We start from the raw sequence: 27,913 nt of genomic DNA on the forward strand, positions 1-27,913 counted from the left end.
ACACAGGGAGTACCACGGGGAGGAGAGGGAGAGAAACAGTGCAGAATTTTGACTCTGCAAGAAGTGAAGAAGAACAAACTCCCTAAATCTATATTAAGAAAATAATTCAAACACCAAAAACTGAAAATTAAAATCAAAACTAGAATATTTATTGACTGCATACTGTTGGTGAAAGTTTGATGATTTAGCTTTGGTCTCCAAGAAGCTAATATTTCAGTGTAAATAAGCTTTACTGCAGTGATATTTTCTGAGCCGCAAATAAACTCAATTTCATGTTATGGAAAGCTGTATATTGAGTTTTTCTAACCTTTCTTATTCTGGGTATTTCCTTGTTGTTCATCACGTCATTGTCACAGTTGTCCTTTAAGCCTGAGTGAGTCAGTTGCAGATGTTTAATTAACTGAGAAGCTTTAATTAGCTGTGACTGAGCGGCGACGGAGGCGCTGATGGGAGGAAAGCTGTTGGTTGAGCAGGAATAACCAGGTTAACAATGGCTGTATTGTTTATCAGTTCAGACCAGGCTAAAGGGGGATTTCAGCAGTTGGAAATTGCTTGTCTATTTTTAGCGTGACGTGTTTTAATTTTGTCGTGAGAAAAGGCATTACTGAACGGCGCAATCCAAATAAAGCCGTTGGATGAATGTAATACCAAGTAAAAATTGAGGTATTTGAAGGTATTAACTGTATGCACACCAGAAATTTGCAGGTCTACCTTGTATTTGTCCTTGACTAATTAACAGTGTAGCCAGAAAACTTGGATCCTTGTCATTACAGAATCTTTTTTTTTTTTTTGGTTAGCAAGGTATGCTAGGCTAGTTATAGGCTAAATAACGGTAGCTCTTATGGCTATAGTTAGCCAGCTTTCGGGATTTATACTCTTTTACGTGATGTAGATTTTTAATGGTTCTTCAGTTTAAATGGTTCTTTAATAGATATCGATAGTATGTAAGTTTGGGGTTTCCATTAGAAAGCATGTACAGTACAGAATTTGTCTTTCTATAGTAACGATCCATAACTTAGCTAGCAGGGTGAACTTTAGATAGGATCCTAATACATATAGTTTTTGTTTCTATAATAACAACCAGATTTTTCATAACCAGATTAGCCTATTAGCCATAACTTTGTTTTACAACATGTCTACAGACTGAGTAGATGTTTATTTCAATCATTTTCTGTAGGAACATTTAGGTTTCAGGTACTAACTCCTATAATATTATGTAGTTATCATATTTTTTGTATATATTTAACTGCCGTGTTTGTGTAAATACCTTTTTAAAAATATTTAGGAGTACCTTTGTATGCACTAGTAGAGTTCCACCTTAGATTTGGAATGTATAATCAAAGATGTACCTTACTGAATTTTCATGCCATCGCCGAGAATAAAACTTAAAGGCCTTGAGATAATTGCAGTGCCTTGTTGATGCCAGCTAATGTTAGATTTTGTTTGACGTGAGAAGTCTAACTTATTTGGTAATGCCAATACAACGAACGTTCATACTAATAATAGTTCAGTATCTCATCTAGTTCCTGAGATATGGTGATTCATACATTTTAGGCAATGCCATATCACCTGCCTTGATCTCAGACCTATGACCTGTGTTGTGAAAAAACAGCCCACTGAGTTTGTTCACCAAGTTAGACTGAAATTGCTCATTCCCTTTTCAACATATCACTGCAAATTTTAATTGCCAGCTTGGTTTTATTGACTGCATTACTACCACCACCTAGACAGGAGTGTGCAGCATTTAAAAAATTTATATATATATATATATATATATATATATATATATCAAATATAGTAACTAAGAGGTATTCAAACACATATCAATCACACTATGATTTGCAATGGGGTTTTTTTTTTTTCTGCACATCTCCCAGATCCTTTAACTTCTATCCAAAGGTTTCACCGAGAATTGCACTGAAAGGGTTTTAGCAAAGGTCAATGTAATTTCAGTTCAAGATCAACATTGTTATATTTTGGTAACTTGGTGCACATATGCAAATCGATTGCTCAGTTGGGGAAGGTTATTTTCCTTGTAAATATTAATTTTAAATAATTTCTTTCCTCATCCAGAGTTTAGTGCCACAAACTCTGATTTTGTTGCATTTTTTTAATTGCATTATACAAGTTCAGCTTTAAATTTTACTAAATTACACATACATCATATATATATATATATATATATATATATATATATATATATATATATATATAGCAAGTGTATACAGCAAGTGTATGCAAATACACTGTACTGTTTTTCTCTCCTTGCACTGACCAGCATGAGGTATAACCGACCATAAGCACATTAAACGGATGTAAATATCAGCGTTTCAGTGCCCATGCAGGTGGAAAAAACACCCAAAATGAAAAGTGGAATTATGGGAGCTGTGGATTTAGATAACAGAAGGATGTGGCACCCATCACAGTGATTTAGAGTCCATCGAGCATCGGCGGTGTTGGTGGCGCATTAATGACCGGTCATAAAGATGTGGGAGGGGGATTGAAGGCACTGGTAGACAAAGGAGGAGCGAGGCGGGGGGGGGGGGGGGGGGGGTGTAACAGAAAGAGGAGAACAGATAAAGCCAGAGCCACCATCATGAGCGTCGCACTGTCTTACGACTCTCTGCCACTTCGGCCAAGTCCCAGCAGACGAGCTTTGGACTGGGAACGCAACAATCTAGCTGTGCGAAGACTGTCTTCTCCGCGAGGTCTCAACCTGCTCACGCCTCCTCCTGTTCCTCGCCGACACTCTGCGATCCCTAGCTACATACTACCACCCAACCAAGGGAAGGAAGAGCAGATCCAGCAGCAGCAACTGCCCTTGTCCATGTGCTCAGAGGCCTCACTGGCAACCCCTTCATCCCCAAGAGGGGGAACTTCTACACCCTGTTGTCGTCCAGTAGGCGTCATGCACCTCCTGCGCCTTGGTCTCCTTTCCTTCAGCTGCCTCTTCTGGGCAGCCGGTTTGGCTATATTCACCCTGGGTGTGTGGGCCCAGATATCATTGGCAGACTTCATGCTGTTGTCTGCCAACCGCTATCCCAATGCACCACTCATACTTCTGACTACAGGGGCAGCCGTCACCGCCTGGGGCTTCCTGGGTTGTTTGGGAGTAGCTGCCAACCTGCCCTGTGTTCTCAGGGCTTACGGGTTCTTTCAACTGGCTGCACTTATAGCAGGTTTGGCTGCTGGACTCTCTGGACTCTTCTATCGTGAAGACATTGCTGGAGGATTTCGCAGTGGTCTACAGCGAGCAGTAGCAGGCTACACCGAAGATGAAGGTCGTGCTGATGCCTTAGATAGCTTGCAGAGAGCCCTAGAATGCTGCGGTGCTGAAGGTTGGCGTGACTGGCTGACTTCCGACTGGGCTATCCAACACCTGGCCATCCCTACGACAGAGAACGGCACCTCAGTGTCCATGCCTGATAGCTGTTGTGTGAGGCGCAAGCACTGCAGGAACCGGCCTCTACTGTCCGAGGACATCGAGGGAGTGATCGCTGCAGGAATTCATCCACATGGCTGCTTCCGGAAAGTGTTCAGTTTAGTCAATGACAACGTCTTCCACATTGCTGCCACCGTTTTGGGGTTAGCTTTCACCCAGATTGGAGGCATTGCCTTGGCATGTCTTCTGGCCAACAGACTGGCACCAAGACAACGTCGACATGTTGTGGCACCTTAATGGTCAATTGTAAATTTGACATGAACAGTTTTGTAAAATGCTTATGGAATTTGCTGTTGGGGGGAAACAGGAAGAACTAAGAAGAAATCATCAGATGAATTTGTCAACACGTTCTCATTCCAAAACTTGTAACTTTGTCAGGTCCTTGTTCCTGTTTAATGTTTGATCTGTATTGCAAGGTACAGGTTCAGAAGTGTCTGAAGTAAGTAACTACACCCTACTTCTTTTAGTGCTTTTATGGTTATGAGTATGGTTAGCGTTATGGTGTATGATTAGTTTTAGTAACAATCACACAATCGCTTTTCAAAACGGTAAATGAACTGCATTTATACTTGAGATAGACCCATAATTGGCTCGGCCGATACTGGCTGTGTATCAGCCATGCCAATTATTGGCATTGGCCAATAATCATCCCTGGCCAATTATCAGTCCATCCAATTATTGGTCTATCCCTACAGAGCACCCAGAGGGATTATTGGCCCAGCCGATTATCAGTCTGTCGCTAATTTAAATAGCACTTTTCCCATCTAAATCATAAGATCAAAGTGCTTTAAAGTGATGCCTCGTATTCACTCATTCACACCAATGTCAGGGTGCTGCCACACAAGGCACTCAACTGCACATTAGGAGCAACTGGGGGATTAAGGACCTTGCCCAAGTATCCTTAGTGATTTTCCTGTCTGGCAGGGGCTTGAACCATGGACCTTCTGGTCTGAAGCCCAACGCTTAACCACAAGACCATCTGTGGGGTGGTGATGCTAGGGCGTGGAGTATCGCCAATGGGAATGCCCAATTTTCTGAGCATCTTATGCAGAAGCCAAATGGTACCTTTTAATAGTGGTGAAAACTGATGAGATTTTCTTGACATCAATACCATTATTGATTCTGTTCATCAGTCCGATTCTTTATTGATTCCTGATCCATTTTCAGGGTAGAAAAATGCAATCTACACAGGTTTTCAGTGTCAGTACTGCCATTTTGCATATTGCTAGATACAGTTTGCAATCATGGCATCATGCCTGATGTGGAGTAAAACATGGTGGTATTAACAAGAGGAATTAACAATAACAATGTCGGAGGAAAACAATTCTGACAGATTGAAAAATTTGCAACCGGTTCTCAACTGGAACTGCTTTTTGATTCTCATCCCAACCTGTGCATATTGAGAAGCTGCCTGCTTTAATTAAGTAACTCATATTGCAACATATAGTGCAGCTATAGTGCAGTTTTGTGTACCAGCTCTGATTCCACTATGTTCCATATAATTTCAGAAATGTTTACATACATGTACAGTGTATAAATATAAACACAAACATGCAGAAACAAACAAAAATAAAAAAGCTTATCTTGAGTTGAATTTTTCTGAAACAAATTAGTTGAATTTAGGATTTTCACAAAGTTGTTTATTTCCCACATGAAAATGTGCAAGAATGCATGCAAGCAGCTTTCCTCTTGTTTTGTTTTATTTGATCATTTATTTATTTATTTTTGCATTACAACAACTTTCTAGATTAGCACTTATTATTTGGTGAGACCTGTGACTAATTTAAAAAAAAAAAAATTTCAAATCTTTGTTCCGACAGTGCTTCTGAATTTCAGATTTGTTATTAAAAGCACTTCCAAAATGATGTAAAACTGCAATTTATTTGGTTATAACCAAATCTGCATTCAGATTCAAACATGAAAATGGGATGTCTTTTTAATTTTGACTTCCTTGTTCGTGCAGAGGTGTAAACTTCCTACACAGATTTTTTTTTTTTTTTTTTTTTTACTCAGAAACATTTGTTTCTCCTCTGAACTTATTTCATGCGTTACAATATTTCTGCACCATTATTCCATTAAAAACCATTATTCCTAACTGGTTGATTTGGAAACTTCTTTTATACAAAGGTCAGATGTGAGTGTGTGGGTATGTCTACCTTTGACTGGCCTGTTGCTTAGCAACATTACCCAGTGACTTTATTTATTAAATTGCACTTTTAATGTTCTTATAATTACAATATATCCAACATATCTTAATGCATATTTTCATAATTACAATTTACCAAACATGCATGAGTAAAACTGGAAAGTAAATGTCTATATCACATAATGTATTGATGTGAATTAAAGATTTTAAGGTGTACTGCTGGTCTGCTGTTGAATGGGGCAACAGGATTGTCATGCTTTATTGTAGATGTGAGCTATATTTAAATATTCTGACATTGCATAAAACATAATAAATGCATTAATTGCTGAAAACTTTTTGTTTCACTGTTATTATTTATTTATTAAAACAATTGTGTCTTTTCAGGCAGGGAAAAATCTGAACATTTGGTTGTCATGCTCACAGGTGACATGTATGAAGCTCATGCTTACATTTTAAAATTCTGGGGGTTTTGAGAAAAGCCGCACTGCAAATGTGCCAGAGTGGTAAATCCTCTGCCTCAGATGCATTCTCGGTCTTGCACACTTGTATTCTCATGCTATTACACATACTTTCTCACACTCACGTGCAGACATTATCACTCTCACATACATATATTTTCACTCTCACATGAATATAGTGTATTCTCTGCCTCAGATGCATTCTCGGTCTTGCACACTTGTATTCTCATGCTATTACACATACCTTCTCACGCTCACGTGTAGACATTCTCATTCTCACGTGCAGACATTCTCACTCTCACATACATATATTTTCACTCTCACGTGCATATAGTGTATTCTGTGTCTCAGATACATTCTCGGTCTTGCACACTTGTATTCTCATGCTATTACACATACCTTCTGACTCTCACGTGCAGACATTCTCACGCTCACATACAGACATTCTCATTCTCACGTGCAGACATTCTCACTCTCACATACATATATTTTCATTCTCACGTGCATATAGTGTATTCTGTGTCTCAGATGCATTCTCGGTCTTGCACACTTGTATACTCATGCTATTACACATAACTTCTCATGCTCACATGCAGACATTCTCACTCTCACATACATGCATTACATTTTCTCTCGCCCACTGTGTTCTCTGTCAAGCATACATTCCTAGTCTAGCACACATTTATATTCTCATACTGGTACAAATACCCTCTTACTTTCACATGCACACATTTTTCACACTCACATACATGTATTCTCACTCTCATATACATGCTTTAATAATGCATGTATTATCTTACTTTTTCTCACACGACTGAGAACACAAGCAGGGTCCATCCAGTGAACATATGAGAACACATATGAGAACATATTTGTGTATAAGGAGGAGTGTATGTATTTTGGAATGCCTGCCCCAACACACACACACACACACACACACACAAACACACTGCATTACACATTCTAGAAAACGTGTTGAATAATGAAATCAAATCCTTAATATTTGATTCATTTTAATAAGATTTTGAAGGGCAGATTGGGTTTGATAACAGTTATGATAGTGTCCTGTTAGTAAGTCTTCTAATTGTGTGTGTGTGTGTGTGTGTGTGTGTGTGTGTGTGTGTGTGTGTGTGTGTGTGTGTGTGTGTGTGTGTGTGTGTGTGTGTGTGTGTGTGTGTGTGTGTTGTTTTGGGCTCTGCGCACAAATGGGTGCGCCTTTAAAGTCTTTGTGCTTGATCCTGATAGCAGCTGTTGTTTGGACACGGATTTGATTGTAGTACCTTGAGGAATGTTGAAATCCGCCCCGTGCTGCTGCTGAAAGAATGTTTTTACTTGTCATTTTGCAATGCTTTGAGCAGGGTTTTAATTTTTTTTAACCGTAAGCATTTTTAACGGTGCGCATTTTGATTTTGCGCAGCGCCAGGCTCCTTGCTCTCTCTGCCTCTTATGAGTCTGCCCTACATTTGACTTTTGGACCAGTTTGCAGTTTGCACAGTGATCCGCACTCCGGCGCACAGTTACGTCGCATGCGTAAAAGCCGCCGCGCTGTGCGCTTGGAAATGCGCGATTGCGCACGGTGCGGGTCTCGAAAATGGACCTAAAATCTGAGCTCCTCAAATCGATCTGGTACGCCTTCACATCGCTGGACGTGGAGAAGTGCGGCAAAGTGTCTAAATCGCAGCTGAAGGTAAGTGTGGGATCATTTTAAAGGTCAGAAAACTCAGAAATGTGGAGTTTCAGCCAGAAAACAAACCAGAATCTCACTTTTCTGCTCAGGCTGAAGACATGTGAGCTCGGAATCAGCTTTATAGGCACAAAGTCCAGCTTATCCAGGGACTAAAGATATAATCATCATAAAAACCAGCAGCATGCTGTCACTTGATTTAAAAATACAATTCATGCATTAAGAGGAACTCAATAGAAAATATTTCATGACTATCAGATTGTTTTCTGTCTGATTCATATACATGCCAGAGCCCCCAAGAATGTAAGCAAATAGCAGAAAGCTGCCCTGACATGCTGAGCTGCAGACAGGCAGACAGAGTGTTTGTGCACGGATGTGTGTGTGTGTTTTTTGTGCACATATCAAGAAACAGACGGAAAACAAATGTAAATGCAAAGCACTGGGCGACACAAAAGGGAGGGATATGTAGCTTCTGTGTCCATCTGTAGGTGCTGTCTCACAACCTGTACACAGTGCTGAACATCCCGCACGACCCCGTAACCCTGGAGGAGCACTTCCGGGATGATGATGATGGGCCGGTGTCTAATAACGGCTACATGCCCTACCTCAACAAATACATACTGGACAAGGTAGTCACACCTACGCTATTTTACCTCTGTGGCACTTATGAGGAGATACAGTGTAAGATCACTGAGGAAAATGTCACATATCTCTTACAAAAGCAGCATTTCATTTTAAGTTCATAATCATGTTTGTTTGTTTGTTTGTATGTGTGTGTGTGTTTTTTGGGGGTGGGGGGTGGTCTAGGTAGAACTGGGGATGTTCGACAAGGAGAAGTTTGATGATCTGTGCTGGACGATGACTATGAAGAAGAACTACAAGAGTGTAACAAAGGGGGCCCTGGTGTCCGAGAGAGACAGCTTCAAACTCTTCTGTTTATTTAACCTGCTGTCTGAGGACTGCTACCCGCTGGTGATGATCCCCGAGGAGGTAAAGCTAACTCAGTTTGATTGGGTTCCGACCACAAACCCATGAACATTTTACCCCTAACACAACCTTAAGGACATATGGATCTGGACCGCGGACTCCATCACAAAGCAGGTGCACTAACCAGACTGCCGCTGTCCTGTTACCAATAATAGAGATGCATTTACGAATAAGTCCATGTCACCTAAACCATAGTTTGCTCAAAGACACCTGTGGGTCAAGATAGGAACCAATGACCTATGGTTGTATGGACTGGAAGATACTTCATGTCAAATCTGAAAGTAAATATCAGTGTAGCCCCAAGTCAGGTAGGGTGTGGGAGCATGTGTTGACGGTGTGCATCATCTAGAGGTGGGACGAAATCACCATCAAGTCACTCTCAAGTCATGAATCAGCAAGTCTCAAGTCATACGACCACCAATTGTTTGCAAGCTGACTTGAGACTTGACTTGAGACTTGCAGATTGATGACTTGAGAATGACTTAACAGTGACTCCATCCCATCTCTGGCATTATCCACCACACTATTACTTAGGTCCTGGATTGCAACCACCCAGGCAGACAACCAATTCATCTCCACTTCTTGATGGTAACTAACCATCTATCTGCTGCAGCCAGGTGAAGCTTGGTTATCTTGGTCTTCTCCATCCGTTGGAGTACTCAACACTGAAGTGTCTATGTGCTGGATCATATCTAGAGGAAGATGCCACATGACCAAAATGTTGTAGCTGACATTCCCTGATACTCATCTGAGTCTCATTGAGTAACTGTTTGTTTGACACAAAGTCATTCTAGTGGTACCCAAGAAGCCCATTCATTTTTATCGCAAACAGCAAAGACAAGTTCCTCACCAACAAATGCACCAAGCTCCTGGACTAAACAACCTTTGCCAGCACACAGTCCAGGCAACTGCTGAATGGAGTAAAAGAAAAGAACACATCTAAGAAATGCCAGAATTCACTGGGAAGAAGTCAGAGACTTCTCTACCGCTCCGCACAGCACCCATAGTACCCATGTCTAGGCCTGCTATGATGTCCACCAACACCGTTGGGATCCCAAAAATTCTCAAGATGTGCCATGAAGCAGCCCGATCAACTGGATCAAACACTTTGCAAAAATCATCAGTGGCCACAAAGAAGCCCTGCTGATATTTGCATTTGTGTTCAGTGAGTACTTCAGTGGTCCATGGTGGACTTCTTGGGCTTGACGCCAGACTGCTCTTGCAAGTACCATGCACCACATGGAATGCAGTGTAATTACCCTGTAATTGTAATCCGGGCAATTATCCTTGACTTTGAAAAGACTCTTAATTTTTTTTCCAGTCTAGTAGCACAAATTTTATTTTATCTGACAGCAGAAAATGTTTGATTGTGTGTAGGTGGAGTATCTCCTGAAGAAAATCTCCACTGCAATGAACCAGGAATGGGATGGTAAACCCTTGGAAGATTTAATATCCCAGGACGTCACACTGCTGGAAGAGGGCATGTCTTTATGGGTCTTCCTAGAGCACATGAGTGAAGGCCGGCTCCTTACCATCCCAAGTACCGAGGCTTTCAGCTTGGCGTTGGACGAGGTCTTTCTGGAAATGTACCACAATGTCCTTAAAAGAGTACGTTTTTCCTCTGTGGAAGCAGATATTTTATTTTTCACGCTTCAGTATAGTTTTTGTCGATGTGACTCTGTCTTGATTTATAGGGTTATATGTGGAAAAAGGGGCATGTGCGTCGGAACTGGACTGAGCGTTGGTTTGTGCTTAAGCCCTCCTCTATGGCTTACTACATCAGCGAGAATTTAAAAGACAAGAAGGGGGAGATCCAGCTGGATAAGAGCTTCGTCATGGAGGTTGGGATCATCTGCAATATAATTTTTGATACAGTGACCAAGTCAACCTCAACTACAGGGCATTATAATTATAATTTGACTTAATTTTCACATCTGACTGTCACTCCTTCAGTCACTTCCAGACAGGGAGGGGAAACGCTGCTTGTTCTATGTAAAAACCTACAATAAAACCTATGAGATGAGTGCCTCAGACCAAAGACAGAAGGTGGAGTGGATCCAAGGTGTGTATAAGCAGCAACCTGTACAAAGTCCAATCCTGTATTGATTTCATACATTGTGTTGTGCGTATGATTCAGCTAAGCATTTGTAAGTGGAAATCTGTCAAATTTCCTTCCTCCATTTCCAATAGAAAATACAAAACCCAAAGAGTTCCCACAAACTGTTCCCACAGACTGTTAACTTTTTATTGTAGCAATCCATACAAAATCTTTTGATGCTCAACTGGTTTGGGATTGTCAGATGACTGCCAGATGATCAACAGATTGATAGCAGTGTGAAGAAGTTTGGGATTGATCTTGTTGCTTTTTTCCCCATAAAATTGTTAGTTGATTGAGATGGTCCAGATACCCAATGGACAGTTCCCTTTGAAGGTCTAACTCTTGGGAGGAGTCCTTGGGCTTGGAAATGCCTTGGAATCTCCAAAGTAATACTAGAGGTTGTGAATGTCTGGGCAACCTAACTTGATGCCACAACCTCAAGTATTACCTTGGAGATCAAAAGGCATTTCCAAGCCCAAGGACTTCTCCCAAGAGTTAGACCTCCAAAGGGAGCAGTGGGCATCTGGACCACCTCAATTAACTAACATGATGATGAATGGATGTACGGTATCTTGTGAAGATTGCGCATGGACAGTATGATGGTCCTGGCTTGGTACCTTTTGGATATGGATGCACCCGTCAGACTGAGGCCTGACACAAATTTTAGCCTCTACCAATGTGTCTCAACCTAATTTGATATGTTTTTAAAATATACAGTAAAGATGACCACATTGTATCAGAAACTCTTTACTGTTGTCACTGCTACTTTTCTTTCTTGAGTGACAGCAAAGACTGTTGGACCATTTACTCCAAAGGTCCAACACAAACTAGAAATGGTTCTCAAGCAGTTAGTTGTACCCAATGCCATGTTCAATTTTGCATCCAGATCACCTTTAAACACGATTGTTAAGCTTTTTCAGGCTCTTCTGCCTTAATATGTGACTGGCAGATCTTCTGTGTGGACACCTCTTTAATTATCAGAATTTCTGATTGGCACAGGAGATAAAATATGGACCAAATACAAGGAAAAAAATGTCTTTTAAGTTGCTTCGCCAAAGCTTGTTGTCATTATTCCAAGCCAAAAAGAAAAACAAACTGTATATGTCTTTAAAATCTGTATTTCCTTTTAGCCCTTCAAACGTCCCTGCGTCTCCTTAGTGAAGGGAAGTCCTCTCTTCACTACGAACTCAAACTAAAGAGGAGGGTTCAGCGGGAGCACAGCCAGCGAGAACGCTTCCGAAGCCCCCGGAGCAGCTGCAGCAGCCAATCGGATGATTCCAATATCCAGGAGATTGAGAAGACGGAGAAAGAGAAAGACAAACAAGATCAAGAGATAGAAATTATCATTCAGGCAAGAGAGGAAAAGAGAAGCATGATTAATTACAGTGTTGGTATCGCTTTTAACCTCTGCGTCCAGTAGTAGAAAATGGTACGCCTCAGGACAGGCATTTCCAGCAAAAAAACAGGAGAAATCATATCTTAAGTTGTAGTAAAAGTACATCAGCAGTTACTACAGGTCATTTGGGGAATTTGCATTTGTCAGATTGGAGAGCATGTGGTGGTTCTGGGAGTTGTTGCATCCAGTAGTTCAAGGAACTGCTTTGGGTCCCAGCAGGACAGACCAGTGGTCCATCCTCATCTCCCAAAATAAACCATCTATCTGCTGCAACCAGGTGTTACGTTAGTGTATCCTAGGCCATGTTCAGGTTTTGGGTTCGACATGTGGCATCTCTGTGCCAAGGCTGGATCTAGAGGAGAGGATGGTAACACCCCATCCCAAGCCGCGGACCAAAGGTGTTGCATAACAACGGCTGACTGATGAACACTGCTGCATGCAGACCAAATTCACACTGTTCTCAGAAGATTTCAAATGTTTCAAATAAAAACTGTTTATTAAAAATGATGACTAGACAGTCAGTATTTAGCGCCCCAGATTGCCTTAAGGTGCCCTGACACTTGCACGACTTTGATCCGCACACTTGCACGCACTTCAACATAGCAATCCCACCCGCTGTGTTCCCAGCTGGATGCTGTGCTTTGTGTGCTGGATGCTGCGTATATAAAATAATTATTGCATAGCAGATTAATCATTTTTTTTCTCAGAGTTAGCTGTTGAAAACACCTCTAATCGCTTCCGGAATCACAGAGGACCGTTTCAGCAAGAGATTTTTTCTTCTCCCTCTGTCTCTCTCTCCTGAGCTGCATGAGGTGGAGAACATATTTGGAACCATCTAAAAGGTAATTATTTGTCATGTTTATATTGTAATGGCTTGGTAAAACAGTTGCATGTTCATTCCTTCTCATGAGTAGCTGTAAAATTTTATCATATATTTAATATCTCATTATAGTCGTTCAGATGAGCTGCGCTGTGATGCAGTGCGCTGACACAATCTCTTGCACTCACACGCAGTGTTTTTGAATTGTTTGTGCAATGTTCACGTGAAGTTCATGTAATTAATGCATGATGGAGATTTTGAACATTTAAAAATTTTCTTTGCACACTTGCGAGAAGCCGTGCACAGTTTACAATGGTTTGCAATGAGTTTACTCTCCTGCACAGCAGAGTGCATGCATGTGCGCAGATCAAAGTCGTGCAAATGCAGGAAAAAGTCTTTACATACGAGGTCTGTGAGAAAAGTATCGGACCTTTTTATTTTTTTCAAAAACCATATGGATTTGAATCACGTGTGATTGCATCAGCCAAGCTTGAACCTTTGTGCGCATGCGTGAGTTTTTTCACGCCTGTCGGTTGCGTCATTCGCCTGTGAGCAGGCTTTGTGTGAGCAGTGGTCCACCCTTCTCGTTGGATTTTTATTGCAAATAAATGTCTGAACGATTTGGAGCTTTGCTGCATCAATTTTTTTCCAGAAACTGTGAGAGACCTCCAGGTGGACACCGTTCGGAAAATTAATATGGCTTTCAGGGACGATTTTATGGGGATTATACAGATTAAGGAGTGTTACTGCCGCTTTAAGGATGGCCCACAACTGCTGAGAGCGCGGCGCACTCCCAGCGCCGATCAACATGCTCAGACCCCACTGAAACAACCAGATCATTTCCAACGTGAAGGCTTTGTTGATCCGGGACCTTGTCTGACTTTCACAAAAATGCAGGAGACGTGGACATCAGCACTTTTTCGGCACATTCCACTGTTTTTTTCATGGAAAGAAAAGCGGAGGGACGCGCCACAGAGCCGTTCATTACGCGGAACAAAACCACCTCAGTGTTGATCTCACAGGACGGCTTTCAGGTGGATTTCAGACGAGTGTCGGTTGCTTTTCAGTCGTGTGATTATCCGATTGTGATTGTGCATGAGCCAACATGTCCTGGAAGGCTTCATCACGGCTTTGCTTTGCGCCATGCGGCTCCACCGCGACGTGCGGAACTCCTCCGCACGTCTGTCTTAATCTGCTGGAAAAGTGCTGATGTCCACGTCTTTTCACAATTCCTGTGCTAGTCAGATGACATACCGGATCAAGACAGTGTCCAGTTTACAAATGAACGGCACATTCCACTGTTACAGGAGTTTTTGTCATGGAAAGAGGAGCGGCTCCACTGCGTGTCGCGGTGGAGCCGCATGGCACAAAGCAACGCCGTGATGAAGCCTCCCAGGACATGTTGGGGCATGTCCAGCTCATGCACAATCACAATCGGATAATCACACGACTGAAAAGCAACCAGAATCCATCTGAAATCCACCTGAAAGCCGTCCTATGAGACCAACACCGAGGTGGTTTTGTTCCGCGTAATGAACGGCTCCGTGGCGCGTCCCTCCGCTTTTCTTTCCATGAAAAAAACTCCTGTAACAGTGGAATGTGCCGAAAAAGTGCTGATGTCCACGTCTCCTGCCTTTTTGTGAAAGTCAGACCAGGTCCCGGATCAACAAAGCCTTCACGTTGGAAATGATCTGGTTGTTTCAGCGGGGTCTGAGCATGTCGATCGGCGCTGGGAGGGCGCCGCGCTCTCAGCAGTTGTGGGCCATCCTTAAAGTGGCAGTAACACTCCTTAATCTGTATAATCCCCACAAAATCATCCCTGAAAGCCATATTAATTTTCTGAACGGTGTCCACCTGGAGGTCTTTCACAGTTTCTGGAAAAAAATTGATGCAGCAAAGCTCCAAATCGTTCAGACTTTTATTTGCAATAAAAATCCGACAAGAGGGGTGGACCACTGCTCACACAAAGCCTGCTCACAGGCGAATGACGCAACCGACAGGCGTGAAAAAACTCACGCATGTGCACGAAGGTTCAAGCTTGGCTGATGCAATCACACGTGATTCAAATCCATATGGTTTTTGAAAAAATAAAAAGGTCCGATACTTTTCTCACAGACCTTGTATTTAAATTTTTCCGAGGGTGGGAGGTGTCCGGGAGCATGTCTCCCCACCCATCATCTAAAGCTAGATTCACCCCTGGAAATTATTTGGGGATTGCTAAAAATTTCAAAAATAGACACAAAATGGACTGCGGTGGCCTAGAGGATAGTGAAGTGTCTTTTGACCAGTGAGTCACAAATCCGATCCCCCAACTGAATGATATTTACTTGTTATAGGTGGAATATCTTCTAATTTATCTTCCATATAAAAATAAAATGGATTATGATAATGACTGCATGGATATGCATTCAAATGAAACATGACGCTTATACATTCAATAGGCTACTGTTAATAAAAGAACAAATCTCTGCACACAGTGTTGCAGGTACTTTGTCAGTGTACAAATTATTTGTGTTTTGCAGCATGCGAAGGAACTGGAAACCCAACGAAGGGAGGCGGAAGAGAGAGAGAGGAGGAAACAGATGGAGGTGCAGAAGGACCTGGAGAGACAGCTGAAAGAGGCAGAGATGGTAAAAGAAGGTTTGCATTTGACTAGAGATATTTACAGCTTGCTGAAATACTTTCCTCTTATTGGCTCTACAAAAAAAAAAAAGAACATGAATGGCACTTAACATTATAAAGCTGAGAATGGACCTTTAATGGTTCATAGAAGAGGTGAGATGAAGACATTCAAGGAAAAGTCTGATTCAGGAATAGCTTATTCATTTCCGTTGAAGTGGCCCATGATTGTTTTTATCATCTGCTAGTTGAGAGACAGCATGCAGGTGGAGATGCAGGAGAAGGAAAAGGAGGCTGAAAAGCACAAGAGAAGGATTGAGGAGCTGGAGCTGACGCAGCAGCAACTGGAGGCAGCGCTCAACACGGAGATCCAGGCACGGCTGGAGGAGGAAAAGGCCAGACAAGAGCTGCAGAAGTAACTGGCACAGTTGCTGGCTTTTTGAAGTGATGTCAGCTTGGTTTTGCATCATTCACTTCTTTGTTCGGGTTTCCAGGTTGCTGCAGGCTGAAGAAGAGAAGAAGAAGCAGTTCCATCAACTCCAGGAGCAGCAGAGAGCCTTGCAAAGCCAAGGCACCATCGAGGAGGCGTCAGACAGCGGTACGGAGGAAGATGCCCCATCAGCCCTCTACTCGGCCTCTCAGGAGCTCCAGGATCTGCGTGCATCTCGCCAGAGGAGCCACCAGCATCTGGAGGTCAGGGATTTGGTGAAGGAAGAGGTTTTCTCATTGCGATGTTGCATGATGTTTGATGCATAACAACACTCACAGTAAGGTTTCAGCCCCAACTTCCTGGAACTGTTAGCTCAGTGGGCGAAGGAACTATAGGCTCCCAATATATAGAACTGGGTTCATGCTACCGATCTATCTGTCTCTTTGATGCACATCTAGATAGCCAAAAGTTGTAATATTTTTTCCAAATCTGTTTCAAGTCTCAGTCACAGGTGATTTGAAATGTGATTCAAATCCCATTTTTGCAAATCTGCTTTGGTGTAACGCTAAGGATTGGATTCCGGGTGTTTTTCCTACGTCTGTAACAGCTCGCATCAAACACGCCCACTGCACATTGCATCAGACACACAGGAGTTTATGTATTTACACCAGGCAGCATTTCAGCTGCTACTCAGTCTCTGCTCAGACTGCATTACAGTGCACGTATGTGTGTGTGTGTGTGCGTGTGTGTGTGTGCACTTTTTAAAAATAGCTTATTTTGCTTGTTGTCGACAGCATAACTCGTGTCAAACACTTTATAATATATAAACTTAAAAATATAGATCTAGATATATAAATACACATAAACTCATCATAATTTTGACTATTTTTTTACACTGTAATCCATCTCCTGTGAGTCACAGAGCTCTGTGTGAGCTTGGTTGCAGCATTTTCATTGCTCAAGCAATAGGTGTAGATAAGTCAGCAGATGAGGACTGCAACACAGACACACAGATCGGATCTGGTCACTTTATACATATACGTATACAGTAGTGTTCAGAATAATAGTAGTGCTATGTGACTAAAAAGATTAATCCAGGTTTTGAGTATATTTCTTATTGTTACATAGGAAACAAGGTACCAGTAGATTCAGTAGATTCTCACAAATCCAACAAGACCAAGCATTCATGATATGCACACTCTTAAGGCTATGAAACTGGGCTATTAGTAAAAAAAAGTAGAAAAGGGGGTGTCCACAATAATAGTAGTGTGGCATTCAGTCAGTGAGTTCATCAATTTTGTGGAACAAACAGGTGTGAATCAGGTGTCCCCTATTTAAGGATGAAGCCAGCACCTGTTGAACATGTTTTTTTCTTTGAAAGCCTGAGGAAAATGGGACATTCAAGACATTGTTCAGAAGAACAGCGTAGTTTGATTAAAAAGTTGATTGGAGAGGGGAAAACTTATACGCAGGTGCAAAAAATTATAGGCTGTTCATCTACAATGATCTCCAATGCTTTAAAATGGACAAAAAACAAAAAACAAAAAAAAACCAGAGACGCGTGGAAGAAAACGGAAAACAACCATCAAAATGGATAGAAGAATAACCAGAATGGCAAAGTCTCACCCATTGATCAGCTCCAGGATGATCAAAGACAGTCTGGAGTTACCTGTAAGTGCTGTGACAGTTAGAAGACGCCTGTGTGAAGCTAATTTATTTGCAAGAATCCCCTGCAAAGTCCCTCTGTTAAATAAAAGACATGCAGAAGAGGTTACAATTTGCCAAAGAACACATCAACTGGTCTAAAGAGAAATGGAGGAATATTTTGTGGACTGATGAGAGTAAAATTGTTCTTTTTGCGTCCAAGGGCCGCAGACAGTTTGTGAGACGACCCCCAAACTCTGAATTCAAGCCACAGTTCACAGTGAAGACAGTGAAGTATGGTGGTGCAAGCATCATGATATGGGCATGTTTCTCCTACTATGGTGTTGGGCCTATATATTGCATACCAGGTATCATAGATCAGTTTGGATATGTCAGAATACTTGAAGAGGTCATGTTGCCTTATGCTGAAGAGGACATGCCCTTGAAATGGGTGTTTCAACAAGACAATGACCCCAAGCACACAAGTAAACCAGCAAAATCTTGGTTCCAAACCAACAAAATTAATGCCTTGCAGATGTGAAGAAATCATGAAAAACTGTGGTTATACAACTAAATACTAGTTTAGTGATTCACAGGATTGCTAAAAAAGCAGTTTGAACATAATAGTTTTGAGTTTGTAGCGTCAACAGCAGATGCTACTCTTATTGTGAACACCCCCTTTTTGTACTTTTTTTTAACTAATAGCCCAATTTCATAGCCTTAAGAGTGTGCATATCATGAATGCTTGGTCTTGTTGGATTTGTGAGAATCTACTGAATCTACTGGTGCCTTGTTTCCCATGTAACAATAAGAAATATACTCAAAACCTGGATTAATCTTTTTAGTCACATAGCACTACTATAATTCTGAACACTATTGTATATATACACACGGTACACTCATCCACTTCACATTACCGACCCTGGACATAAGCACAAATGGCTCTTAGGGCCTACATATGATTTATTTCTTCTTCTCCTGCTTTCCAGAAGCTACAGGAGAAGCTGAGGAACGCCAGCCAACATGTACAGCACTGGAACATCCAGCTGAATCGCCTGATGACACCCATCACTCCTGCAGGTGCAGTATGCTTCTTATTTAAGCTGTTTGGGTCTGGATAAAATGACCTTAGTTTCAAAACTAATGTCAGGCAGGATATGTGTAAGGAAGCATATCAAAGGTCAACTTTAATGTGTTTTTCTGGTGGGACCCTCTTTTTTTTGTTCCACAGAGCGTTTGGATTATCGCCTCTTAACAAAATCAGTGTGTCCCAAACAAGAAGGAGCGCTGGCCAGCAATGAGTTCATCTCTAAATTCAAGACAGGAACTGATTAAGGCAACCAAATACCGGCAGACACAGAGAGACTCGAGGAGCAGCTGTGGGCTGCAAACTTGTTGTCACAATCATAACAATCAGTTTTTAAAAAATGGATAAATGTAATCACGTGAGAACGAAATTTGTAATTTATGTAAAAACGCAACTCTGCCTCTGGTGGTGAGAGTTAAATGAGATTTTTTTTTTTTTTGGCATTACTTATTTTTTATTTTTATTTTTTATTTTTTAATATATGTATTGCTTAACTAGGGGGCACTCAGAGTGAACTTTCCCATCAAGGCCTAAAATCTCCTATCTTGTAGTAGTGCAACATTATTTTAAGTCTTTCAAACTCTGTTTCTTTATTCCAATCAGGCTGAAAATGTCACAGTGTTTCATCCTAACCATGTTCAACCCTTTGACCAACTTTTGGAGAAATTAGTTCATAAGATTTCGAATAATCCAGCGACGCATCTGCGCCAACAAACAAACAGAGATGTGGGCAGACACCAAAAACACAAGGTCCACAGTTGAAGCCAAAAGTGTGCTGAGAGGTACTCCAAGATACAACACTGCAATCAACACAGTATGTTGCAACTTTTATGAAAGTTACTGACTTAGTGGGGCAATGTAACAATTGTTAAACCATTGGAACGACTACAGTCTGTCGTTATACAACTGTTTTGGTTAATATTAGACTCTAGTTAGTCTATAACTTGATGTGAAGTGAAACCAAAGCTGGAATTACTCATTACAAACAGCTCGTTTGTCTCTGAAAATATGTTTTTAATTTTTATTTTTTAATTTTTTTTTTTGTAAATTTTGGTGGAATTTGTCAAAATAGTCGCTGTGCAAAAGAAAGAAGCAGCGGCGGAATGCAAATCTGACTGTAAATGCTATTTTGTGGTACTTCAGCATTTTTATTTTGCTTCATACTTTCACTCTTCAGTATTTCTGAAGTAAATATAATAATTACTCAGAATTAATACTTTTCATTTACTGTATTTTACTGTACATGCACTACACATACATGCTTGTACTCATGATACAAATTTTATTCCGTATCTCTGTAGTAGTTCAGGGGCCAAGCAGGTTTTCTGATAGTGTACTATGCCCAACACAAATGTATGGTGGCCATCCCAGTGTGGCAGCGATAGCCAGGTAAGAGGGCCATTGAACAGGTACACTGGGGTACACATTTAAAAATGCTGCAACCATATTGAAAAGCATACAGCATTATTTGTCTGATCATAGGGATTCCAAAAAGGTCTAGTTTGGACTATCTATGAGTGAATGTTATGCATTTATGGTGGAAAAGCAGAAAAGCAAAAATTTTTAACCATTACTTTTGGAAACCAAGACTTAAGTCAAAACTATTCCATTTATTAATCCTATTAGCTCAACCAATAATTTGCATCCGTTTTTAGAAAAAATGGACAAATTTAACATTTGAACCCTTCACAAACTAAAATTGACCTTTGTCACCATTTTTTTCTTCTTCTTCTTCTTCTTCTTTTTTTTTTTCTTTTTCTTTTTTTTTACCCCATAATATTCAGTCATAGATGGTCCAAACAATACCTTTTTGGAATCTTTTTCCAGTATGGCTGGAGCATTTTTAAATCCCAATCCTTCATTGACCCCAACCTGGTGATAGCTGCTACCATGGGATGGCCACCATACCTTTGTATAGGTCATGGTACACTGAGGCTGGAATGTAAGTGGTGTCTAGCAGGGATGGATCTAGGAAGAATTCACCCCCCCCCCCCCAAAAAAAAAAACCCCTTAAAAAGATGTGAAGAAAAAAATATATGAAAAACAAAAGAAAGGAAAAAAGAAAATAAAACAAGAGAAAGCTTTTAAAGTTTTATAACCTCATGTTTGCCACAATTTCTTGGTCATCATCTTCCACTAATGTGCCTTTATTAGTAAGTGTGACGACATGAGGAGTAAAAAAATCGGTCACGTGACTCCTGGTGCCATCTTGGGTTCAAAATAGCATTTGCTGTTAATCTGTCTGCATGTAAATCCAGCTATTTTATTTAATTATTTGCTGAAAATGCCGGAAATATTAAAGGTTCATTCAGTAGTTTGGCGCAGTTTGAACCAAAATGGCGCCATGGTCCGAGATGACACCACTCTATCTAGGCACACTATCTTCCACTGGAAAGAAAAGCCTGAACATATCTCATTGTGTTCAACAATATGAATATTTTTTTTTACAATGCATGATCTGTCCATACAAATAGGATAAACTTCTGTAATCTGCATGACACAATTATAGATTTAAGTATTTTTGGAGATTCCTGCTGAATCTGTCAAAAATTCACTGGTGATTATGAAACACATGGTTTCTAATATAAATGAATATTTTGGTTTGCACATTTGACTTTTTATGTTAGTATTTAAGGTGGAATGAGTTTCTTACTATTAGTATATATATATATATATATATATATATATATATATATATATATATATATATATATATATATATATATATATATATATATATATATATATATATATGTTGTTGCCCTTTCGGTTGCTCCCACTGTATTTGGGGTTGGCCAGCGGATACAGTCAGATCCGCATTGGTATTTGGTACAAGTTTTACTCCGGATGCCCTTCCTGACGCAACTCCAGTTTTACCTGGAGCTACTGCGTAGCTTCTGAGGTCTGATTGGATCAGGCTTACACAGAGTGGACCAGCTGCTCAGCGGATTGCCCAATAGGGTGCTTGCATGTGCATGCCCAGAAATAGCCCTTGCGCAATGCATCATGGGATAGTCTAGTCTAGACGCTTACTGCTGACATTTATGAGTGTAAACAAAGAGGGATGAGGCACTTTTAAGCCAATTTTGGACTCAGAAGATTTACCTAGAGCTGTTATTAATTCACCATTCGAGGCAGCAACAGTAGCAGAACTAAAAAGATGGTTAAACTGCAGAATTAGTTTAAAAGGCAAGAAAAAGGATCTGATAGAGAAGTAAGTTCCGACTAACTCGCGTCTATGAGTTATAACCTTGTGAGTGACTGGGCAATTTGCACACTAAGTTACGTGTCAAATGGCAGCCGCGATTTTGTCGCAACTTGTGGACAAAACTGCTATATTTGTGGTTTTGATGGAAGTGGTTCGAGTGGAGAAACTATTGGTGTGTTCACCGTGTAAGTTTTCTGGCTGCTGCACTCGGTGGGTTGATGTTGGCTTGAATTTACAAAACTTTCTCTTATTTCCAGTCCTTCCAATATTGTGAATCTACTTGTTTCAAAGTCTTACATTTGTATGAAAAACATGGTTATTGAAATGATTATTGAAGCATCCAGCCTGTGCGTCCGCAGCAGACACAAATTTCCTACAATCCCCTGCAAGATGAAAATCTTATATGACAGATACGCAATGAATCAGACACCCCGCAACCAAAATTTCTGGATCCGCCCCTGTTATTATGGTTAAAATAGGTTTCTGTCTTTTTCTCATCTTTGTGGTCTACACACAATAGGAAAGCATGAGACGGGGATGTGTCCATACTGCGGAGAGGCAGAAACAGTACAGCATTTACTCCTGACTAGAGGTGGGCGATACTGGAACTTTGGTATTGATCCGATACCAAGTAAATACAGGCCCAGTATCACCGATATAGATACCGATACTGATACTTTTTCATATTTATGCTTCATAGATCCAAAGGATCCAAAAGACCTAGGATAGAATTTTGCCAAACATTGTACGTGACAACAAAATACTTTTTATCACAATCAACATTTTTGTTTTAAAAAATATCACTCAACACAACTTAAAACAAAATCTCCTGAGGTAGAGGGCTGACAAACCACAATACAAGGGTGCGCTGCTCTGTGTTGTGTGACACAGCGCAGCGCTGCTCTTACAGACAGAGAGTAGACTTTGATGAATCTGCGTGCGCAGCAGTCAGTGCGTGCAGGAGAGAAAAAAGTTTGAGTATCTATCTTTTTACACGAGGATCATTCAATATCAATACCAGCGTTGGTATCGATATGATCGATATTAGGATCGATCCGCCCACCTGTACTCCTGACATGTAGCCAGTACTCTACAGAGAGAGAAGAACTTAAGAGGGTAACGAAGAACTCTGTTTCATTACGCCACTTACTTAGTTTACCTGGTGCTCAGTCCACAGCCAAAGCAGTTATAGATTTTCTGAAAAAGAACTCAACTTGCGAGGAGACTAGTTTTGTTTGAATGTTTTGCTCTTTTTTTTTTTTAGTTTGGCCAAAGTGATCACACCTCAGTCCAGTAGATGGCGGTAGTGCACCGAGATTGCAAGCCGCCAATAAAAGTCTCAGAAGCAGAAGCTCATCTTTGTTGTTATACCGAGTCTGACCTGAAGGTGGTGCTGCTGGGCGGGAAAAGCAGAGAGAAAAGAAAACATGGCGTCAACCACTACGGCCTCATGCTGATGGGGGTTAAAGTTTCTCAGGCGAAATCTGGATATTTTATGAATTTCACGCAGATTATGGCTCTGGAATAAATTGTGGGGATATTTTTGAATAGTATATGCCATGTTGGCAGCGGTGTTTAGGGTCAGACCGCCGGTTTGTCTGTGCAGGAGAGCGTTTAGCAGCCAGTCTGACCCCCCGGATGATCCGGATAATCCGGATGAGAGTCTCCCGGCGCCGCCGCCGCGGAGACCCCGAAAAGACCCGAGCGGACGCTGCGTGTTCCTGTTCCCAGGTCAGGGCAGCCAGTTCGTGGGTATGGGCCGAGGACTGCTCAAGGTCCCCAAAGTCAAAGAAATGTTCGAAGTAGCCCAGAAAGTCCTCGGATACGACCTGCTGTCTCTGTGCCTGAAGGGACCGGAGGAGGAACTGATGAAGACGGTTCACTGTCAGCCCGCCGTGTTCGTCACCTCGCTGGCTGCTGTGGAGAAACTCAACCACCAAAACCCCCACGTAAGTACCATAAATATCCTCCCCTGTCTGTATCCTTCGATAGCTCAGTTGGTAGAGCGGAGGACTGTAGTGGTTGAAGTGGGCATCCTTAGGTCGCTGGTTCGACTCCGGCTCGAAGGAATATTTTTACAGATATGAATAAGATCTTAAAAGTCGATTCATGTCAAGGCAAAGGGCAAAGTAACGTTATCCCGAATCTCTTTTTCACTCCAAGTCGCCACAGCAATGTGGAGATCTTAAAACCTGCAGTTCCCCCAATATCCACTTGAGGCAAATCCAGTGACGCCACATAGAACCCCATGTTAAAATGTCCAAAATCAGTGATTCAGTAGAGGCTGCTACCCACGCCAATAATGCAATAGACACATAAAGTAATGCATTGTTCTTACATCTAATGTGTCCAAAAGCCACATCAGCACTTTAACGGGGAGATGAAAAGGCCAAAATATTCTCGCGGTCAGGTAAACGGACTGCATTTATATAGCGCTTTTCCATCTGCATCAGACGCTCAGAGTGTTTTAACATTATGCCTCACAATCACCCGTTTACACTCACACATCGATGTCAGGGTGCTGCCATGCAGGGTGCTCACTACACACCAGGAGCAACTTGGGGTTTTAAGGACCTTGCCCAAGGGCCCTTAGTGATTTTCCGGTCAGGCTGGGGTTTGATCCAAGGATCTTCTGGTCTCAAGCCCAGCACTTAACAACTAGGTACATATCACTTCTGGGGAATTGGCAAATCCAAAGCGAGAATTCGTATTTTTGCACACGTGTGACTGGCCGCTCAGTGAAAACACGCTCGGACTGGATGCTTGTCTATTGAAATCAGCTAGTTTGGTTTGTGTCTAGCTTGCTTCTGTCAGCCAGCTGATAGCTATCATTGCCTGGAGCAATGCGATTTAAACACCAAGCTGACCTGTCATGAACCATTGAACATTACATTGACTTTGATGAGTCGGACCCCTTTGAAAAGTGACCAAATTACGTGTATTTGCACTGTTTGGTGATGTTTTTACCGACCAAAAATGGCCACCAGAGGGCGCTGGGGTGCTGCCCAACCGCAAGAATTGACATGATCGTCTCGCTTGTTTTGACTGCAGATATAATTTTACAACATTCCCCCCAAAATGACATTTTAAGGCAATTTGCATCATTAAAATGCATCATTCATTGGTCAAATTGCAACCACAGGACCATTAAATTTCAATTATGTGTGATGAAGTTATAACGTGTCACTACAGTGATATCCGTTTTAGTATAAAGGTCGAAACAAAGTAATGAAATTATTAAACATTCACAGCATTTACGTGGCAACAATCACAACATGCGTACAAAGGGGTTTAGTCATATATCATTAAATATTCAAAAAAATCTGGTGAATCATGTAGTAAATGGCCCATTGAATTTGCAAAAGGCCCATTGTTCTCAGCACTGAAGAGCCAATGGACTATTTATGTTTTTTTTTACTAGCTGAATCCCTGCAACATGTACAGCAGAAATAAGCACATTAGCAGACGGCAGGTTTAACCTCTTGCACATCTCTTCTCAGGCTGTTGAGAGTTGTGTTGCCGCTGCAGGTTTCAGTGTTGGAGAATTTGCTGCCCTGGTCTTTTCCGGCTCCATGACCTTCACAGAGGGTATGCATGATGCGTTTCCTGTTTCATGCGAGGAATTGCCTTCAGTCAGTCTTGATGTGTATTTATGCCTACTGTGTGTGTATGTGTGTTTTTGTCAGCTTTGTATGCCGTAAAGGTGCGGGCAGAGGCCATGCAGGAAGCATCAGAGTTGGTTCCAAGTGGGATGTTGTCTGTCATTGGAAGACCTCAGGCCAACTATAACTATGCCTGTCTGCAGGCTAAAGAACACTGTGAGAGCTTGGGGATCCAGAACCCGGTCTGCAGTGTGGCCAACTACCTATTCCCTGATGGCAGGGTTATCGCCGGCCATCAAGAGGTTGGGGATATCATCTTACATAATGCTGAGTTACCAACCATTCAGGATTTACAGACTTGTGGTTCTTTCATCTCAGTAAGAGTTTTGTGCTGTTTCCAGGCATTGGATTTCCTGCAGCAGAACTCACGACAGCTGCATTTCACCAGGACCAAACCTCTGTCGGTGAGTGGGGCGTTTCATACTAGGTTGATGGAATCAGCCACTGAGCCCCTGAGAGAGGTTCTCAGAAAGTTGGAGGTCAGTAACCAGTGTCCAACCTGCTCATTTTATGTAAAAATATAAATGTTTCACCCTCATTTTTTGGTATATATTGTTTATTATTGTGAATTCTTTGATGTTGTGATGCCAAAAACATTGTGTTTTGTGTGATGCTGGATTATTGTTCTTTTTAGTACAGATTCGTTGATCATGGTACTATGGTAGTATTGTACTCAGTAAAACTGAACACTGTTTTTTTTTTTGTCCTTCCCAGCATCCTCCTATTTAAAATCCTACTTTTAAAGACAAAAATATACAATTGTAATTTCTCTGAAACAGTTCACCTATAGTGTAGTGTTCCTCAGGGTTTGAATTTGAGCCCAGTTATCTTCAGTCTGTACATGCTCTTATCAGAAAACATAATTTTCCATTGTTATACAAATGATACAGTGCTGTGTATCTCTTTTATGCAATCAATCCAGTGAAATTGCTTCATTGCATGTGTGTGTTAGAGCATGTGGAGGCATCGTTTTCATTCCCGTTTGTCCATCTGTTTGTCTGTGACAAAGACAAAACAAATAGTTATGATCCGATTTGACAGACCCTTGAAATAATGACTGAAAGCTAAATGGAGGACAAAGTGATGTGATTTTGGGGCAGCGAAAAAGAAAAAAAATGGTTAAAAGTCAAGGTTACAGGCCAAGGTCAGAGATTTAGTCCAATGCTCATATACAAGAAATATTTCAAAGGGTGTTTTAAGGAATTGGTTAAAGATACACCTATGGGTACTTGACTTTGAAAAGTCAACCTCAATTAGAATGTTTAACCAGTTCTGTGCAGTAGCCAGAGTTCTACCCTTGGTAAAGATACACTTATGTTTTAGTTAAAACATTAACCTCAAAAGTCTTAATTGTTTAACTCAAACAGTTGGATCCAGTATGGATTAAACATGGTGGAAGGGTCGTGTGTAAGCAAAGCATAAATTAGTTTCAGTTTTGGACAGAACTGATTAAAGGTCTACACGTCATACAGCACCATATCTTACAGTCAAGCGTGCACATAACTGGTGCGCATGATGCTCGTGCGTGCTACAAATAAATGATGCGCTACAGAAAACACAGAAGGAAGAATTTTCCTCGCTTTCAGCCTGAGTAGAACGTCTTTCACGGTTTTCTGCTGCGCATCATTTATTTTTAGCATGCATAAGCACCAGGAGCACCAGTTATGTGCACACCTGATTAGTTTCACTTTATTACAAAGAAAAAAGTGCATTTTCATGACTCAAAAGTGGTTAAACTCATCTCATGTATTGATTTTATTTATTTATTTATTTAAATAAACCTATCAACAGGTGTGCCGCCCTGAAATCCGTGTGCACTCCAATGTGGATGCCAAATGCTACATGAGCGAGAAGCATGTGCGCAAGCAGCTGGTGAAGCAGCTGGTGTCGCCCGTGAAATGGGAGCAGACTCTGCATGAGATCTATGAAAGAAGTCAAGGGGAAAAGTTCCCCGAAACCTACGAGCTCGGACCCGGAAAGCAGCTTGGCTCCATCCTCCAGAAGTGTAACAGGAAGGCCCACAGCACATACTGGCACGTGGACCTCACCGCTGAAGAAGAGGACTAAAATATTAGGCACACGGGTGTACCTTAAAACATGCAACAGGTTTTCTAAAATAAAATGTTTTTTTTTTATTCACAAGCCAATATTTTGTTATTAGGGTTTATTTGCATCACATGGAAAAAAGCATTGTCAGATTGGAAACAGAAAGACCAGCTCCCTTTATTTATT

At 41.3% G+C, this 27,913-nt stretch overlaps 3 protein-coding genes, 1 long non-coding RNA gene and 1 other non-coding gene across 6 annotated transcripts; 4 read left to right on the forward strand and 1 right to left on the reverse strand.

Annotated features, from left to right (window-relative positions):
- Positions 1 to 2,296: 2,296 nt before the first annotated feature.
- Positions 2,297 to 3,738, forward strand: LOC117503832 (tetraspanin-7-like). Its single transcript, XM_034163096.1, has one exon. The coding sequence runs from the start codon at positions 2,471 to 2,473 to the stop codon at positions 3,677 to 3,679; it is 1,209 nt and encodes a 402-aa protein (XP_034018987.1). The 5' UTR covers positions 2,297 to 2,470; the 3' UTR covers positions 3,680 to 3,738.
- An 845-nt stretch (positions 3,739 to 4,583) lies between these two features.
- On the reverse strand, positions 4,584 to 20,557 carry LOC117503834. The gene is made up of 3 exons (XR_004558680.1): positions 19,170 to 20,557; positions 15,493 to 15,496; positions 4,584 to 4,594 (listed from the first exon to the last, which is right to left on the reverse strand). It is a non-coding gene; the product is annotated as an uncharacterized LOC117503834 (long non-coding RNA).
- On the forward strand, positions 7,288 to 25,737 carry def6c (DEF6 guanine nucleotide exchange factor c). Of its 2 annotated transcripts, XR_004558679.1 has the most exons (13): positions 7,288 to 7,733; positions 8,219 to 8,359; positions 8,538 to 8,720; positions 10,095 to 10,325; positions 10,412 to 10,558; positions 10,671 to 10,779; positions 11,946 to 12,166; positions 15,554 to 15,661; positions 15,899 to 16,065; positions 16,145 to 16,343; positions 18,714 to 18,804; positions 25,520 to 25,607; positions 25,706 to 25,737. XR_004558679.1 is itself a non-coding variant. In XM_034163095.1 (12 exons), exons 1-12 carry the CDS (start codon positions 7,638 to 7,640, stop codon positions 19,057 to 19,059), a joined length of 1,797 nt encoding a protein of 598 aa, XP_034018986.1. In that variant the 5' UTR covers positions 7,288 to 7,637; the 3' UTR covers positions 19,060 to 19,140. The 2 variants fall into 2 exon arrangements, 1 of the variants encoding a protein (XP_034018986.1); XM_034163095.1 differs by lacking the exons at positions 25,520 to 25,607; positions 25,706 to 25,737 and adding an exon at positions 18,956 to 19,140.
- Positions 23,286 to 27,886, forward strand: mcat (malonyl CoA:ACP acyltransferase (mitochondrial)). The gene is made up of 5 exons (XM_034163097.1): positions 23,286 to 23,968; positions 25,520 to 25,607; positions 25,706 to 25,923; positions 26,023 to 26,160; positions 27,473 to 27,886. Exons 1-5 carry the CDS (start codon positions 23,579 to 23,581, stop codon positions 27,746 to 27,748), a joined length of 1,110 nt encoding a protein of 369 aa, XP_034018988.1. The 5' UTR covers positions 23,286 to 23,578; the 3' UTR covers positions 27,749 to 27,886.
- trnay-gua lies at positions 24,002 to 24,088 on the forward strand. The gene is given in 2 exon segments: positions 24,002 to 24,038; positions 24,053 to 24,088. It is a non-coding gene; the product is annotated as a tRNA-Tyr (tRNA).
- Positions 27,887 to 27,913: the final 27 nt, after the last annotated feature.

This window comes from Thalassophryne amazonica, chromosome 22 (genome assembly GCF_902500255.1).
Source record: "Thalassophryne amazonica chromosome 22, fThaAma1.1, whole genome shotgun sequence".
In the NCBI taxonomy this organism is placed as follows: domain Eukaryota; kingdom Metazoa; phylum Chordata; class Actinopteri; order Batrachoidiformes; family Batrachoididae; genus Thalassophryne; species Thalassophryne amazonica.

Excerpts from the sequence above, each read along its gene's own strand:
- LOC117503832 (XM_034163096.1), top strand. The coding sequence starts at position 2,471 with ATGACCGGTCATAAAGATGTGGGAGGGGGATTGAAGGCACTGGTAGAC.
- def6c (XM_034163095.1), top strand. The coding sequence starts at position 7,638 with ATGGACCTAAAATCTGAGCTCCTCAAATCGATCTGGTACGCCTTCACA. Across the intron at positions 15,662-15,898 it reads AGCTGAAAGAGGCAGAGATG|TTGAGAGACAGCATGCAGGT; the intron begins GTAAAAGAAGGT and ends ATCATCTGCTAG. Across the intron at positions 16,344-18,713 it reads GGAGCCACCAGCATCTGGAG|AAGCTACAGGAGAAGCTGAG; the intron begins GTCAGGGATTTG and ends CCTGCTTTCCAG.
- mcat (XM_034163097.1), top strand. The coding sequence starts at position 23,579 with ATGTTGGCAGCGGTGTTTAGGGTCAGACCGCCGGTTTGTCTGTGCAGG. Across the intron at positions 23,969-25,519 it reads TCAACCACCAAAACCCCCAC|GCTGTTGAGAGTTGTGTTGC; the intron begins GTAAGTACCATA and ends ATCTCTTCTCAG. Across the intron at positions 25,608-25,705 it reads CTCCATGACCTTCACAGAGG|CTTTGTATGCCGTAAAGGTG; the intron begins GTATGCATGATG and ends TGTTTTTGTCAG.